At 38.6% G+C, this 19,234-nt stretch overlaps 1 protein-coding gene across 1 annotated transcript in view; it reads left to right on the top strand.

The window, feature by feature from the left end:
* LOC127439797 (SET-binding protein-like) overlaps window positions 1-19,234 on the top strand; it is a 140,426-nt gene extending 121,192 nt beyond the window's left edge. Inside the window, exons 3-4 of the mRNA XM_051696008.1 lie at window positions 3,636-6,975; window positions 15,428-19,234. Of these exons, the coding sequence (XP_051551968.1) occupies window positions 3,636-6,975; window positions 15,428-15,822 (3,735 nt within the window). The 3' untranslated portion in view covers window positions 15,823-19,234. The remainder of the gene's footprint in view (window positions 1-3,635; window positions 6,976-15,427) is intronic.

The raw sequence follows: 19,234 nt of genomic DNA, 5'->3' as shown, positions 1-19,234 counted from the left end.
AAACAGAAAGAACTTTCAAAATAAGTCACGCTGAAATGAGAGCTTTATTTAACTGGATATGTGAAATTGAAGACATTACGACAGAAAAATATTACTACTGTATAAAAGTGTAATATTCAAAGCGGTCGCAATAATACTTATAGTAACAATAATATAATATTAAATGGTTATATTATTAGTATTATTATCTGTAAGCAATATCACATAAGCAAGTATACTGAATATCAGCATGTTGTGATTCAGCCATGGCAGCCTTTTGCCTCGGGTAATCAGATTGTTTTCATTTAATGTTTTCATTAATACTGTAAAGCTCTGTTATGCATCTTTTTTTTTTTTTTACCAAATAATAATTTGTTGCCTAAGTATCGAGTTAGTATCAATACCGAGGTACCAGGCTGGTATCATACCGAAGCCAATATTTTGGTATCGGAGCAACCCTACCACAGCACGATGCTCCGCGACTGTGTGCACACCTCCCCAAATTCTTGAGCCGTTTATACTTGACATGCTCGCCGTTGTACTATTCTATGAAATGACGGGGTGGTCGAGAAATATATTCAGAATCAGCAGGAAGAACAGTGAGAAGTGGTTTGCCAGAATAAACAACAACAGTGTCCTTATAAAATCCTTATAGAATATTTCTTGACTTAATAGTGTTATAAAGTTTTCCAAAGAGCAATGCTACAGTCTGTCTCTGCAACATACAAGGGATTGTATGCACTGTTCCTATATGCTTATAAAATTGACATTGTAATGCATTTACATTGAAATGCATCAAAAAATGAACGCACCACATTCAAAAATTAACGCAGTGCTGCACGCACTGAGTCACATGGAGTGTGCACCACCGCGTGAAACAAGGGCTTGCGTCACCAACGCGCACTTCAATGCCGCAATGATGTAATTTTTGCAACACGCAAGCTCACGAATAAACGGCTGCGTTGAGTATAAACCAGGCTTAAGACCTGGGGCCTCATTTATAAAGCTGTTCCTAAAATGATCATGTGAACGTACGACAATTTCCTAAATGTTCCTACGAGCAATTTATAAAACATCTGTACGCATGAAAAAAATTACCTAAATGCATTCCACTTTATAAATCGCAATTCATCTCACAAACATGCACACATGAACAAGCGCATGGACTCCACCTACAGAACGCCCACAAATATCCTAATATGGTGAGACAGAATACAATTAAAGTGCATAAGCAAGTTATTCATTCATACATACATACATTCATTCATTCATTCATATGAAATATTCTTGTGCAGTTGGCAAGGTTTTCTGTAAAGTGAGGGCAGCTACAAATCAGTTATTCATTTTCATTATCAATAATAAATCCATTAATTGACCGCATTTACTATAAATCCACACCATTCTTCAACAAATGTCCAAATTCTTGCAAAACCTTCATTCCAAAAAGAGGTTTACATGCTCTTTTACATATAGCCTAATGAAATATGCATAGTCTACATGGCAGTCGTGATCTGTAAACTACATGCACATTCTTTTCCCACTGTTCTCTTTTGCTCGCTCTTGCCATTGATTACGCTGCATTTTAGTCACATCTTTTTTTTTTTTTTTTTTATGTCCTTATCCGCAGACAAGAGGCTGAAGGATGATTTGATAAAAAAACTGTAGGCGAGTTCTAAATATGAGTCTGTTGTGGTGCATTCTAACCATCTGTATATTGATTTAGCTATGTTTAACTATAATCTCACCTCCACCTTGCTCCAAAAATGTGCTTGACATATCACATACTGTATAGTACTTCTGCCTGTTATCTTGTAGGTCTTTAAATTAATTTATTACGGAAACGTGCAGGTAGGGCTAAATAAATATTCTGCTACGGTGGATATCCAAAATAAAACATTTACAGTACATTACGCATAATCTAAACAAGACCACATTTTGACTCGTATTGGAATATACTTGTAAACGCTCTCACTCATCCATTAATACATTTAGTCTGTCACTGACTCGTATTTGCATCACTAAAAATAAAATCAAGTCAGTGCGCACTGGCACACTGGAGCATAGGCACAACCAAAAAATGAGGTCCCTGAAATTTTATGCCTTTTAACCTGGCGGATGAAAAATGGGCAAAAAATCCTAAAAATTTATATTGAAGCAGGGAACTTCTCTGGGGATGAGAATATCATGGACTTGGGGTTGGGCTATTTTGATTAGGTACAGTAAACTAACACATAGAACAGTCTAACAACCACAAACACCTTAGCAACCACATAGCAATACCATCTTGACCACAACACCCTAACAGTATGGCTGCAAGATTTGAAAGGCCAAGCACCACTTACAGTTTCTCCAGAACAGACCCCTATGCAATTTTTATTTTAGAAAGGCATTAGTTAATAAGATTCGAGGTGACTGGGATTTTACAATAAGCAGGAGATGCAGTTGAAGGTGGAATGTGCTTTTACTCAGCTCAGTTCGGCTCACTTTCATTGTTGTTTGGATTTTCAGGATGTCATCTTTTGAGGGCACTTATATAAACTCTTCTTAACTCTTGGACGTTTTTCTTCCCATATTTGCCTCTCCACACAATAATTTTAGTTTATGTCAGAAACTATTTTATTTTTTGTGCTCTGACCCAAACAAACCAGACTCCAGGAGACTACATTTTCTTCTTCTGATGTAATCAGACATTCCATTGCCAAAGAAACAATACTCTCATTCCTACCTCTTTTTTTAAAGCTACATCTAAAGACTCTTTGTACGATTCTCAGTTTTATTTTTTGTTTTTCTTATTCCATTTTACTCAGTAAAATAAAAAAGAACAATTTGTATTTTCTAAAGGTACATTTTGCTTTTGGTCTTTTGAAGGCCTGTTGAAAACATTGGGACCCCAGATGTAAACTAATCTGAGACCGCAGCATAGACTGCCTAAGCCTCATCTGCAGAGCTCTGAAATGGAAGTTGACCTGCTGAAAAACAAAACTGTGGTTAAACTTCAATACCACCTGTAGCTGTTGGCTTTGAAAACAGGATGGCTTTACGGAACATATCCTAGTATCAAGTGCTGATCTTGCAATACGTTATTTCTAACAGACCAAACCACAAGTCTCAAAGGCTTGCACAATGGTGCACAGTAATTTATTATTTTCTGTGGGTGTGGCACTCTAGCTAAACAAAATGGCAGCAAAACAGTAGTTGTTATCAGTAACAACATGTAGGTTCCTAGTTATAGTTTTTTTAATGGGGTGTGAATTTTTCTCTGTCAAACTACCTTGTGCAGAAGGATGGAGTTTTTTTTTTTTTTTTCTCCAAATATCCCCAGGATGAGGCATCCAAAAAAATAAAAGATGTGGTACTTTTTTATGGTTATGACACACTACACTTTGTAATGTACAAGGTTATTGAAAGCCATCAGGCAATTTTTAAATTGTGATTTCCAGGACTAGAAAACTCTAGAAAATCTTATAATGTCTTGGAAAAGTAATGGTAATTTCTACAGTGAATATAAATTTATTTTGTTATGTTCAGTTCTAAAATATTTCATTGCCTAGAAATTGCTCTTCAATCTCTATAAAACAATTTTTAAAATCCTTATCCAGTATCCCCAAACAACTAGGCCCTTTTTCTAAATTCTTCCTTTTCTCTTTCAATTTCAGACCTATGAGAGGACTTATAAACGTGTGGGTAAAACTGATGGCATAATAATGGAAAGAACAAAACCAAAGCATGAGTCTACAAGCAACAACATTCACCAGCTTGACTGGACAAAGCCGTTGGATACTGTTGTAGATGTAAAATCCCAAGAGCAACACAGGACAGAACCAGAATCAAAAAGAGAAACAGCATCCATTAACCAGAGCCATTTGTCGGAGCCCAGCATCCCATTGTCAAAAAAGCAATTTAAAAAGGTCACAGAGGGTTCATGTGGAAGTCTCTTTGCCTCTGCCATGTCTTCCCCAGGTGCTGACTCACTAACATTATCTGCAGCTGATATAGCAATGAGTCCTCCAACTGACTCAAGTCTGTTGACACACTCTTCTGTCAGCAAGGACAGATGTTTGCAGGAAGTCACAGAGCAAGTGTTTGGGAACCTCAAACGGAAATATGGAAGGAAAGATCTAAAGAAGGACCTGACCACCCATAACTTAGACCTTCAGTGGGCCAAAAAGATTGATAGAGATACTGAAAGTCAAGATGGTACTAATGAGAAACAACCCTACAAATCTGATAAAAGCACATTTCATACAGAGGAGCCTGATAAGTCAAGCAATAGGGCGGATGATGAAAATAAGACAATATCAAGTGGTGGCACTCATCACTCAGATGATTCTAAGAGTAGGAAGAGAAGAAATCGAAAAACTGCTGAAGTTAGTTTAATTGATGATCCACAAACCACACAGAAATTTGAGATGACCGATAAAGCTGACCAAGGTAGCACCAAACCTAAAATCACAAAGAAAATAGAATGCAGTGCACCAAAACAATTTAGTGTGAATGCACAGGAGACAGAGGAAGACTGTGCTGGGACAATGACTGATGATGTTGAAATGTTTCAGAATAGGCCGAAGAAAACCCCAGCTGGGAGACCAAGATCAATGATTGACACTGACAAGCAAACAGAGGCTAGGCAATCCAAGGTCAAGGACAGGTGGTCTTATTTAAAGTCCCAGAACTCTGCTCCTCATAAAGATTTGAATCAATCTCTGTCCATTGAAGAGCCGCTCTCTGCTTTCCCTGTAACTCCATCCAGCCCACTCTACACAAACACAAACAGTCTGACGGTCATTACCCCAGAAAAGAAAAAACGTGGGCGGCCCAAGAAGCAGCCGTTACTTACCGTAGAGACGATTCACGAAGGCACTGCAACAAGTCCCATTAGCCCTATTGCCCAAGATTCATCAAGCACTTCAAAGAGAAAGAAAAAGCATAAGTCAAAATTGGTGCAGTTGACCTTAAACAAATCCACTTCTCCTGCACAGCAGTTGAAACTCAAGAAATCAGGCCAAGAAGGTGTCCTTAAAAAGAGGGCAACTAAGAAAATGAAACTGGTGAAGATGCAAAGCATTTTGAATGAACTTTTGTCTACTCCGAGCACCGGCAATCTTGCCTTGAAGTCCAATGTTCCGGTTTCATGCACCATGTCTACTGTGGCATCAACAATCGAGGCCCGTTTTGGCAAGCAGATCAATGTAAGCAAGCGTGGGACTATTTACATAGGCAAAAAGCGAGGAAGGAAACCCAGAGCTGATCAGCAAACCCAACAAAATGAGCACAAAGCCAGTGACAAGCAATTGTTGCCTATTACAAGTCAGTTCGAGAACCCTCTAGTGCCTTCTAATACATCATCCACAGCTGGAATGCCTTCTCCTAGGGTCATGCATTCTCTCTATGCTCACTCAGCAGCAGGTGGGATGGCTCACCCTTCCACCACAGATACCAGCCAGCATGACCTGAAGACAATGCCAAATCTACAGCCTATCAGTGCATTGCCCACTAAAACCCATAAGAGCTTGCTCGGTAGTAACTGGAAGCTTTCTCCACCAAGACTAATGGCCAACTCACCATCTCACCTGTTTGAAGTGGCTTCTATCAAAGAAGTTACCCTGTCCCCAGTTAGTGAGTCCCACAGTGAAGAGACAATCCCTAGTGATAGTGGAATTGGCACTGACAACAACAGCACATCAGACCAGGCCGAGAAAGGCCCAGCGTCTCGCAGGAGATACTCTTTTGATCTGTGCAATTTCGATGCCACAGAGGCTGCTGTTCTAGAAGCTAAGAGCAAAGACATAAGAGGGCACTACCAGAAGCGAGCCACCGCAGTCGCTGTGGAAAAATGTTTTGCTCAAGAGAGCCTGAAGAAGCAAAAGCATCGAAGAAAGCGTAAGGCCCTTCAGAGCCGGGATAACCTGCAGTTTATTGCTGACCTCGAGGAGCTAGTCAGCAAATTTCAGGTCTTCCGAATCTCCCACCGCAGTTGTAAGTTTTACCACGAGAATTCGTATCCCAGCATCTTCCGTCTCAACTTTGACCACTACTATCCTGTGCCATACTATCCCTATGACCCTGTGCACTATCTTCGCAGGAGTTCAGAAAAGTCAAAGAGGAGGCGTGGTAGGCCAGCCAAATCAAACGAGCCAATATCAAAGATGCCTTTCATTCAAGGGTTTGGCTGCCCAGTGCCTGGTGGCAATTACTATGCACCCTACGCAATGCCTTACACATCCATGCCTCTTACCACAAGTATGATAAAAATGGGTTATTATGGTCAGTACACTTCACCCTTTTACTTATCTCATGCACTTGGAACTTCGGGCTCTCATCTCATGAGACCACCAGTTCCACCTCCAAAGTTTCATCCTGGTGCGTCCTCCAGTCTCACTGCTACTAGCAGACACAGAACAAAGAGTATGGCACATGAGATGCCTTCATCCAGAATGAGTGACTCCCATCACCCTTCGAGAAGTTGCTTGTCGAGTGTTTGTCTCCACAAACGCAAACACAAGCACAAACATAAAGAGGACCAGGACATCCCACAGAGGGAGGACCTTGGTGGACTCTTCAGTGGAACCCAGAGTCCTGCCTTCCTCAGCCTGCTAAACGAGAGGCTAGAGAAGAACTCTCTGTCCAAACTGAAGGACAAGCCAAGAGGCAAGCAAACCACAGATGCTTCGCCACAAGCTTCCAGGAACTACTTTGAAGTAGACACTCTGTCATCATTGTCCTTATCTGACTCTCATCATTGTAAGCGCACTCGAGGAGAGACACTGAACAACTTCCTGAGCATCTGCACTAGACAACCACACGAGCGCCTTCGAGCCAGCCAAGACCAGTCACTGGACTCGTTCAATGGGCAGCACTTAGGGGACAATGATTCCAGCAGGAGGCATAGCTTGGAGGACTTTGTATCGTACAGAGAGGGAAGCATGGCATCTTTCCAAGGAGGTAGAGACGAGAGGGCAGAGCAGATGTACCAGTACTCAAACGCAGCAGTAGCAGGTAAAAATATATCTGTTTCCAAGTAATGCATTGAAACAACATCCAAGATTCATTAAATGTAAACATAATTGCCTCCGATTAAATGAAATGTGCATAATATTGTTTTTTGATCAGTTTGATTACTGAGCTGTGGTTAGTTGGGTACAAGTGAAAAATATTTCTGCTCATGTGTAAAAATCTAGAGGAACAAATGTGCTTTTCCAAATGCTTTGTATTCTGTTCTCAGTATATCTGGGAAGGAAAATGAAATGCATGGATGGAGGCAACTATAATTCACAAATTTCTCTTTCCTCCCTTTCACCCTATCTGCCAATGTTTTTTTATTTTAAGAGATATATTATTCACACTTTTTGATTTATATTCTACAGACATGCAATAAAACAAAAAACCTTGCCTCATGTTAAAAGAGCTGGAGAGAAGCCAGATGTTTAATGAATCCAGTCTACTCCTCTGAAGGGGAATTGCAAGCCCTAGGCACAGTTAGATTACATTTTCACTCCCCTAGGGGAACTATGAGAATGACTCACATTCTGCCTGCTACCACCCACCTCTATTAACTCTGCACTTCAAAGACCTAGTTTGTTGTACTTAAACAGAGAGTTTACACACATTCCACTTAGGTGTACCTCTGTGTTGATTTCAAAGAACATATAAGCGTGTTGTGACAGAATTGCTTTTTTATGACAACCAAATTTTTTTGCTAGTGGCATTATGGCTCTCATGCAATAAATTGCAGCTAAGTGAGGCTTTTAAATGCTCAGATTTGCATTTAAGGTCACATCTCATTTAAGATTAATTAGATCTATTTGCTGCAGATTCAAGGCTTGACAACTGCACACTTTATAATAAGGCTATTAATTATTATTATGGGAATGTCTAGTTTGGAGCAGATGTTTTGGCATATATTAAACCTAAAACCATTATGTTCCGTATCTCCTAATCGAAACTAAGAAGGTTTTATAAAAAATGTTGGCAAGTTTAAAAACTAAAAAGCATATATATGCAGCATATCTGTAAATAATTGTTTTTCTTAAGTATTTGTTTATCAAGCAAATTCACATTCAGAGATCATTACATTTATGCATTTGTCAAACACTTCAATCCAATTTATGCAATCCAAAGCGATTTACAGTGCATTCAAGGTACTGTATACATTTTATCTGTATGTGTTCCATGGGAATCAGACCTCTGACCATGGTGCTCCTAGTACTGTGCTCTACCAATTGAGCTATAGGAACATATCAAAACTTAAAACTTGTTCTTGAGTTGAGCTTTAGCTCATGTATTGGCTCTCATAGGTAAATTTGACAAAGAATACAGTGATATAAAAGGCTAAATGTCTCCATTAGAAGTATCACCCTTTGACAGGCTCTTGAAAGTAATTCAACATATTGCAGTGAGCACATATGGTATGGATTGAAATTCTGATGGAGCACTCCATGAACAGATCATTCAGCATTATAAGCCCTCTTTAAGTAAGAGGCTTTAACTTTAAACATAATGGCCCTCATTTTCTAGCACAGGTGTAACACAAAGAATTTCCCTTTGATTGAGCTTACTGGTACAGTGTCACCTTTTTTTACATTGCATACAAATTTTGCTCTAATTAACACTTTAGCAAGCAAGGAAACTCCTACTACAACTAGGGATGTGCACGAGTAACAGAGTAATAGAATACTTGTTCTGCACCAGCTACTCGAGTATTAAAAACACTACTCGAATATCACAAATTAATTTTTGCCTTTCTGCATTTCCCTGCCGTGAGCAGCGCTGAATTACACTGTTTTCCCTCTGAATCTCTCACCAAATCTTGCAGCTACAATTGAGTTTGATTGAATGTAATGAATTTGAATTATTTAAATATGTACTTTTTTTTTCTTTAGAATAAAGTTAATTAGACACATTTTAACAGGTATTAATCTTTGATACAAGTATATGTATACATGCCATAAAATCAGTGGACATGCTGTTATTAAAAGTAGGGCAAAATCTTCTCCCGTTATCCAGTGGACTTTTGTTTAAAGGTGCAGTATGTAAGATTCAGAAACCCTTGTTATTAATGACATCTGTGGCCGTTAAGTGAACTGCAGCCAGCTACCTGTTGCTTGTGCTCGCGCTCGTGCACACACTCCAAAGGGACGCGAGCATTGACCAAAACAATGACGTAATGTACAAAGAGACTGAACGTGATTCACCGGCATCATGCTGACAGATGAGGTAGCATAATTAAAATTACACAGTTATGATTGTTTTTCTACAAACTTTGAGACTGTATATTATATTTGACTCTCCAGTGCTGGAACAGGGCTAAAACAAAGTGTGGATATAGGTCTGATTATGCGAGACTGTAGTTTGAAGTAATCAGTTTTCTTTGCATGATACATTGACTGCATTTATACGATAGCCTATGTCGGCGTTAGCTAGCTAGCCAGCTTTATCAATAGCTGTTAGCTAAATTTGGTGGATGATGACAATAGCTATTTATAAAATAGACTGTACATTATAAATATGTTGACACAATTCAGTAATGATGTGATTCCATCACAACTGTCATTTTGATATATCAATGCACTATTGTTTTATAATAATAGATTGTATATATTTTCTGTATGACCAAGTTACGTTACACTAATGAATGGGTCTTTTTGCATTAGCTTGAACATTGTCTAGCATTCATTTCATGTGTTATTGTAGTTTAGTTAAATTACACAGATCAATCCTTATGGCACTATAATTCACATGCTTTGCAGTTATGTAAGCTTACCTGTCCAATAAGAAGAATGCCAATTCAGGAGCGAAGGTCCCTCCAGGAACCAAATGTCCTGCTGATGTTCACTGTAGTTTTCGTTCAACCACAATCACATTTCCGCTTAGCCAGACTGGATTCAGTAGATGACTGATTTTTTTTTTTTTTTTTGGCTTATTCGGAGTTTGTGTAGGAGTTGGTGTTGTGCTGGGAGCCAGACATTTGCTGGATTCCATCTCTAAGATAACGTTACCTAGTGTTGCAGACAGTTGTTGCTGTTGAAGAGAAGCTATTACTGTCTGAGGCAAGGTTCTAGGGAGCGCGCATAAACGTCACATCCTTTGGATTTTCCCGGTAAATGCGACCCGCTCCCTTTGCATTAAAATCAGTCTACAGGCTTTAATAGGCAACCTAGGAAGTCCGGTAAGGGCTCATTTTTTAAGTTCCATTACAAGCCGTTCACACATTGGCAAAAACAAAGGCGAATATTACATGAACATTTTTACATATTGCACCTTTAATAATAGGTTCAAATAGGCAGATTCAATTCATATCAAACTTTATTGGAAAGAGAAACTTAAGTGTACATTGCCAATGTATTATTAGACACTATACATACAGATATAAAACATATTGAATGCTGAAGTTTAATTTGCTGAAGTTTAAAATCTCAAAGATATTATTTTCTCTGGCTGCCGTTCAGTTTCTAGAAGTATACCTGGCTGCAGCTTGCTGAACGGCCTCAGTCTCTATCGCTCACACGCTGAGTCTCACTTGGGCAGTTTCGCTTTTGAAACTTGTACAGATGAAAGCGATTGAGCATTTTCGGGTGATGCGAAGAGAGACGGCAGCTTAACTGTATCTGTCGCACGCCTGGCTCACCACTTGCGAGTGAAGTCTCCATTCTCTGTACAGTAAAACTGCTCCTGTGTTTATTATGCCCGGGACATGCATTTCGCTTAATGAATAAGCGTGCACTGCTCCACAAAATCAGTTTCTGTGCTCAAGATGTGCAGTCGAGTCGAGCGTGTACCTCCTGAAAATGTATATATGCCAATTTTAGCCACAGGAAGTGGGGAAAAACATAAGTGCCGTTTCACCCATTGTACAAAGGTGCATAGGTTTGTTCCTGGCAGGCAGAAGGTGCCCTAACCCAGCCCCCACCTTATTCCTAACCATATGAAGCCTGTGGCTGAGTAGGAAGTAGTAAAAAAAAAAAATGGATACTGCATTAAATGTGTTAAACACAAACTATTAATCGCAGAAATGAACGTGTTAAATTTCCCAGCCCTGTTAGTAATATTAGTTATGAATGACGATTTTTCAAGCATATGTACACAAACATCTGCATAAAGGGATCGTTCACCTAGGGATGTAGATGGTTAACTGATTAACCAGCAATAATGATTTGTTCAAAAAAATAATATTGGTTAAAAATTAATCGAGATGGGGGGTCTGGGTAGCTCAGCGAGTATTGACGTTGACTAACATCCCTGGAGTCGCGAGTTCGAATCCAGGGCGTGCTGAGTGACTCCAGCCAGGTCTCCTAAGCAACCAAATTGGCCCGGTTGCTAGGGAGGGTAGAGTCACATGGGGTAACGTCCTCATGGTCGCTATAATGTGGTTCTCGCTCTCGGTGGGGTGCGTGGTGAGTTGTGCACGGAGAATAGCTTGAAGCCTCCACGTGCTTCGTCTCCACGGTAATGCGCTCAACAATCCACGTGATAAGATCCACGGATTGACGGTCTCAGACATGGAGGCAACTGATATTCGTCCTCCACCACCCGGATTGAGTTGAGTCACTACGCCACTACGGCATTCCAAATTGGGGAGAAAAAAATAAATAAATAAATGAATCGAGAGGTTAATTAAAGAAACAAAAGAGAGGTAATTTGATGGGTTTCAAATGTAGGGCATGTTATATACACACAAGGGTGCTGTTAACAGTTAAACCACTAGCTTCCTCTCAGTCTGAATGACAAGGAAATGTGAAGCATGTGCTGTGGGATAATTTTGTCCATAAAGACATGTTCCGATGCAAATTATAAAATAGTTTAAGTTTAGTAGTAACATCAGTGCAATGCAGTACCATAAAAAAATAAAATAAAAAAAACATCTGAAAGCCTCGACATCTAAGAGCATATGTTAATAGCCCCACAACCCACATTTCTGTTATGTTGCAGGGGAGACGGGATTGCGATGTGTGGCACGTCGGTCCCTTCGGAGAGGGTTCCCAGACTTGCTGTCAACCAGCTGCATACCATACTGACCGCTGCCCATGTATATATATATGTTGATTCTTCTAAACAAAATGATTGGATTGCCAAACAGCACAAATTGTTGGTTGGCTTGCTGTTTTTATTCTTCCATTGTTGAACTGCCAGAATTTATCACCTCAGGTTAATTTTGCGTGCTTGCGATCCATTCATAATTTGTTACGAAATAAAAGGAAAGAAAGATACAGTTGTTCATTCAAATGTTGACGTAATGACTGCTGCTGAATATGCACATCTGTCATGTGAGCCTGTTTGTTTCAGCCAGTATAGACCTCTGTCATGCCTGTTTGACCACTTTTTTTATTCATGGCCTATCAGTTAACCGGTTAATAAGTGGTTAATACTAGCGGTTACTCAGTTAAAAGAATTTGGCAAAATTTGCAATTTTGCATCCCTGTTTCACCCATTTACGCACCCTCATGTTGTTTCAAACACGTATGACTTGCTGTCTTCCCTGAAACATAAGATGTTAGGCAATATGTTAGTCTCAATCATCACTCACTTTCATGGTATGGAAAAATTATGCAGTGAAGGTGAATGGTGACCGAGACTTACATAATGCCTAACATCTCCTTTTGTGTTTCACGTAAGTCAATGGGATTTAAATGATGACAGAATTTTCATTTTTGGATGAACTATCCCTTTAACAAGGATTTTATGGATTAAACGTGTAGCTTGCCTTAGCAAACTGTTAGAAAATATTCAGGGGCAAAAATGTGATTTTGTACCACTGGATTTCTTTTTTTAAATTTTTTTTTTTATTGTTTAGCTTTGAACTGTGGAATTCGGTTGCCATGACAACAGGAAGTAGGCCTCCACTTAACCGCGTAGAGCGAAGCTGTGGGGACAGCGGTTAGGCAAGTCCATAAATTGCTGCCTCTAATGAAAACATTGTGCACAGGATGCAGGTAGAGATTTCAGGGAATAAATGAGTTGTGACGCTCCCTTTGAAAATGAATGTCTCTGTCCAATGATTTGTTGGCACTTGGGAAGACTCTGCAAGTTTCCCAGTGGTAAACTGAGGCCAGAGAGGGAAGGGCTCATGTTTAGTCAGGCACACGTATTACTTTATTGAAACCAAATGGGCTGAAGGAGCCCATGCACAGCTGGTTAGTGATCCATGCAAGTTTTTTTTCCCCCTTTTGTTTTGTTTTAACTTGGATCCAAACCAGCCCTGGTGATTTGTGATCTTTTGCAATTGAATGATGATTATTCTTGTTAAATAAGTGAGGGAAAGTCATGTTGCTATTCTATTTTACATCACACTTAAATTTATAATGAAAAGGTCATGCATGAAAAATGAAAATTCTGTCATCATTTACTCATCCTTATTTTGTTCCAAACCCATATGACTTTCTTCTGTGATACACAAAAGGAGATGTTAGGCAGAATGGCAGCCTCAGTCACCATTTATTGTCATAGTATGGAAAAAAAGATGCAATGAAAGTACAAGGTGACTGAGACTAACATAGCATTGCTTAATATTCATATGGGGTTGGAACAACATGAGGGTGAGTAAATGATAACAGAATTAAAAATGTTTGAGTGAACTATCCTTTAAAGGATTCATTTGTGTCGCTCAATCATGGAGCATATCCTGTTTTCGAGTTTTGCACAGGTGCACTCTTTGTAAACTCATAAGAGAAACTTGTAAATACATATTATCCCCCAGATCTCTGTCCAGCTCTAAAAATCTTCCTCAAATTACAGCTGTTGTTTGTTTTCACTGAAACCTACAAGTGGAGTGGCAATCAACAAGAAAAAAGAGAAAAAGAGACACCTCCCGAGACATATTATGAGAGTGCAGGAGAGATCTTAGATGTGGAACACACATTTTAGGCAGGTTTAGGCTGTCTGAACTCATTTCAAACAAGGCTGCCAGAAACCCAGCATATCCTCTGATCTGGGCTTCCTTCCAAAGCTCCAACGTGAAGTGTAGAGGCAGTAAATTAATCACAAATGTATCTGAGGCCTCATAGTTTATTACTCCCATTTACAGACACATCTATTCACTTTGGATGTGAACACTGACTATATTCACTGGTGGACTGATAAGTGGGAGGTTTCTCTGTTCCCTAATTATGTTCCCGATTATGTGCATGTATGCAGTTATCCACATGTCAAGTGTTAAGTGAGTTGTTACTTCAGACTTCTCTCCTCTCGTGTGCTAGTTTATTAACAGTTCACTCTGTTAGACTGACAGGCGATTATGATAAACTGCTTAAGCTCATCAAATCTGGATGTATTGATTGTTATCAACCTTAGTGTAACATGAATATTTAAACGTGCTGATACAAATTAAAGTGTTGACATATTGAATTGTCAAGTCATTTACCACAAGAAGAAAGTTTATATCTCTCAGTCTGGTTGGATATGTCATGACTCACTTGGGTCCTGAGTTTATTTTAGAAATATCAGTGCTTCGACTAGCCAGATGATGTGCAAATCAATTATATTATAACAAATTTCTGTCCAAATGTTTATTGGACTGCACATTTTTCACAATCAGTGTCTCATTGGCCATGTGCACACTGCAGCTAAAGACAGTTGTCACTCTTCTTCTGTTTAATCCAGTTCTGTACACATAGGCCCCATTAAAACCTGGTATTAAAAACAAACAAAAGTTAGTTTTTGTCAATCTGATCACAGGTGAACAGGCATGAGACTAAGAGAGGTCACTTTTAATCACTCGTATTCTGATTTTAAAGGAGGGTCTCTGATTTCATGATGACATAGGCTAAATCAATCACTATGTCATGTTAATGCATGATGATCAAGTGCAAAAAAGTGCAGCATTTTTAATACTTGTTTTAATACTTGATGTGTCAAGCAGAATTCTCATTTATATTAGTGGAGTACACATTACACTTGTTTTAGCATAGCATTTGATTTACAAGTACTCAAGGCGTTGTTTTGCTGCTGTTCGAATGGATAAGTGTTTACGCTCTGAGTCCAGTGTGGTCACATACATGCTACCACCCCCAAATGTGGTTGAAGTGGACATATCTCAAAACATTTTGGACCCATTTTACACCTATCTTTAGTGTCGTCCCATTTCAAATGGATTGCCCACAACACATATTAATACCAAGTGTGAATAGGGCCACATAGTTTAGACGACTAGATGTGTTAATGATTCTTCTGCAGGTGTAGTGCAAGCAAATCACATGAAAAGAGATAGGTGTCTTTGCTCTTTCGCAAATTTTGACATAATTCTGTCTTTCTCCACCGTAGTTTTTCCAATCAGTTTAATGTGTAATGATTTCATTGTATTTCATTGATTGACTCTTGTATTGTATACACACACACAGGACAATAATTCAGAGCATTCACTCCCGCATTTGAATGCGGTTGTCTCTTCCAAAACTTTGCAGCGTGTACGTGGCCATTGTAGCTTCTCATTCTTATTTTGTCTTTCTTTCATCACCAGAGTCCAGTTCCTACAAGAGGAGGCACAATCGTGATGAAGTGGAAGAGATTCAGTATGACATGCAAAAAATGTGTGCCTTTTCCAAGATCCTCACCACCAAGAAGAACCTGGACCACGTCAACAAGATTCTGAAAGTCAAGAGGCTTCAGAGGCAAGCCAAGACAGGGAATAACATAGTGAAGAGACGTAGGGGGAGGCCGAGGAAGCAGCCACTTTCTCTCGAGGAGGGATTGCTGGGGCAGATGCCAGTTCTAGAGAAGTGTGTGGACCTTCCTGGGAAAAGGAATCTTCACACCGGTCTGGTGCCTGCTCAGCTTGAGTTCTCCAATCACGACTCCATTACTGACGCCATTGAGTCAGTGGTATACATGGCCAGATCCCAACCCAGCCCATAGTCCACGCAGGGAGGCAAGCACTGGCACAAAGTTCAGCCAGAGCTTCAAATAGAGCATCCTAACCACAAAGGTAAAGGGAACACGAGAGAAGCTAATCTTGCCTCTCATTAGAGAGGTTCTAACAGTGCACTGTGAGTTAGCCTTGTGCTTGGGTCTTTGTATCGTTTCATTGCTTTGATTCTACTGGCACATTTTAATGGGCATTCACTGAGAATTTGGATCATGGTTGTAGTCTAAAGAGCTCTGCTTTCGGTTTCAGAACTTTTATTCTCCCAAAGCCCATAACTATGAGGATATTGAAACTATGGCTTTAGCCATAATCTACCAGCACATGTAAATGAACTTAAATTAGAGTACTGTGCACTTTTTCCTTTGTTGTTTTTTTCTTCTTCTTCTTCTTCTTCTTCTCTCTTCACAAGCACAAAGCATAGATCTTCTGGCAAAGGTTGATTTAAAAAAAAAAAAAAAAAAGTCAACAGTAACTCGCTAACTTGCATACACACACTTCCATACATTTGCCTGTGCTCAGGTGTGTTCCAGGCATGAACTAATGGCAATACTTTTAAATGAAACCCTTTTCAGAGGCGTTTTGATAGTTTGACAGTATATAGCAACGTATTCTATGAACATTTGAAAGTATTTTAGATCTACCTATACTGTCAGCATATCAAATCAAAAACCATATAATATTTGAAATAATGTTTTCTGTTTTCTTTTTTAACCAAATAGAAGTAGATGTGACATAAGGAAGCTTGTGTTCAAATGGAGAAACATATTTACTAATGTAATCTCAACGAAGTGGTATCACTGCAGATTGAAGGGTTGTTGAAGACAGGACACCGAAATAAATCACAGTAACCTGAAGACACTGTAGTTCACAGCAGATTCGATGAAAAATGCTAAGGTTGCATTTAAAACCAACAAAGCACTTACTTCTTTTCCTTTTTTTTCTTTTGTAGAACAGCTTTGGGTGGGCTGAAGTATTACACAGTGTCACAATGTTGGTTTTCTCGCTTTAAGTAAAATTGAGCATCTGGACAATGTTTTCATTATCTGACTGGAAAACAAGTTCTTGCTTGGTTGCTCAACAGAGTAACCAAGTTGCCTTCTCCAGAGTCTGTTTGAGAATGTGCCTGCTCTTGTTAACTAAACAATAATAGTATGTCTATATACCTGTCAGTATTAGATATCCACATGACCAAAGCTTCAGTGTAGGCAGTATATCATAGGAAATATCAGTTTCAGTTTAGCTGCTTGTGTATTTTACTATGAATGGATACTAAGTGTGGTGGTGTGGTTATTTGTTGATTACTCTGTTGCTTGGATTGGAAAAATAGAAACCAGAATGTACACAGAAGACTATTTAGGTGATCATCCAAACATAGGACGTTGCAAACTAATCAAAAATGTGTCCTGCGCTATTTTAGGAGTTTTACTGATTTAATAATAAAAACATAAAAAGATGTTGAGTCGGAATAGAACTTGAATGTGGTCCTAATTTGAATAGCTTTTCATTTGTGAATATATATATATATATATACTGTATATAGAAATGTGCCTTATGTTCGTCTATAAATCCATAACATGTTTAGGTACAGGGAACTTTTCAGATATCAGTGAAGAATGTATATAAACAATAATCTTGTTCACTCTCCTGGTTTTAATGTTAGATGTTATTTCAATACACCTTCACAGCTTAGATCTTTCAGGTCAGTTGCCTTACTGTAATAGGCTTCATTCTGACTATAAATACATTTAAATACATGTATTTACCAAATCTGAATTTGGTAACAGTTCAGTGACCAGATACCATCTGTTACACACCTAAATACACACAAAATATATGTATAACCAAACCCGCCAAGGGTTTTTGAAAATAATACATGCTTATTTACTATGCATCAGGTTATTGCTGTGAATCCACTGAGGCTTTTTTTAGCATTTTCTCTTTTGTAAGCTTTCTGTTTTCTTTAAGCCAATTTAAACAATGAAGTGGTCTTACTGAGATTTTAAATTTGAATAGTTGTACTGATCAATTGATTGTCAATTGTGCTGAAACTAGCATTTCTTTTGCAGTTCTAATCATTGTCTAGGGGAGGAAAAAGTGACCCTCTAAGCAGTGCAGCCTTAATCGAATGTTAAACTCAACAAATTGTCCCATGTATATAGTCTGCCATCTCTAGGTTGCTGAAAAGCTGCATGAATCATGCCTAAGAATCATGTCAATATGTTTAACTCTCAGTTGTCCAAAGCAGGACACATAGTGGCTTAAAATGCCATTTGGTGTTATGAACCATTCTGTCCTTGTGATAACTTGCAGTGCATTTAAGCTAAAATAAATAATATAAGCTGGCAGCTATTTGCCTCAGCCAGTTGTACTGGAGTGGACATTTTTGTAAGACACGTTCATTTGGACTGGTTTTGCTAATCACCTGGAAACATTGCCAAAAATGTTACCTTTATTAGTGCTTTAAGCACCGAAAGACAGTAAAATGTACACCATAGCAGTTTTCAGAAACAAGAAATTTGTTTTGGTAACAAGGCCTGGCAGCTTAATTTGCTTAGCTTCTGTGGTTTGAAAATACCCATTATATTTTCTCCACCAGCTGATATGTGGTGACTTGTGAAGATAAGGTGTATTTTTTATGTTTTTGCTTTTACAATAGCGACTCCATTACATGCTGTTTGTGTCGAGGAATGTTACCATTCACCAAGAGAATGTTATCTGCTCAAATGTCGTCACTATTGTCATATTTTAATTTGTATTGTTATTAATGAAGTTATAATACAAATTAAGTGTTGATCAAAAAGGAATATTTCTGACAAGGACAACACATGCTCATCACTCTCAGATTTTTAATTCATACATATGGTGTTATGACCATTTTGATAATTTGATTTCTGTATCTGCATGCCCTCCTTGATTGTATGCCTTCAAATTTTGAAGAATTGAATTTCAATTTTGGATAAGATCTTATACATTGTTTGATATGTTTTTTTTTTTTTCTAATGGATTTTAAATTCAAAGGATTTTGTAAATTGTATGGATATTAAAAACAGCAAATAATGGACGTATTTAGAAAAGATTAAATACTGATATACACAAACATATACATTGTACATAGGATGAATGTATATATTCATGTTTTGTGTAACTGTGTATACAGACATGTTTATAAATACAAGTACTACGCTGTACATATGTACATACATATACGCTTGCATGTGTTTGGCCATGTTTGCCTTTCATGATCTTGTAGTTTTATTTTTTTATTTCTCCTTTTTCTTACTGTAAAGCTCATTTTTGTGCAACCCATCTCTGGTGAACAGTATTGAGCACTTAAAATACAGTTGATCTTGTTCATGTCATTCATTGTGCAAAAAAATAATAAATGAATTTATTGAGAGCTCA

Source organism: Myxocyprinus asiaticus, chromosome 4 (genome assembly GCF_019703515.2).
Source record: "Myxocyprinus asiaticus isolate MX2 ecotype Aquarium Trade chromosome 4, UBuf_Myxa_2, whole genome shotgun sequence".
NCBI classification, from domain to species: Eukaryota; Metazoa; Chordata; class Actinopteri; order Cypriniformes; family Catostomidae; genus Myxocyprinus; species Myxocyprinus asiaticus.
This window is presented reverse-complemented; position numbering and strand designations above follow the sequence as displayed.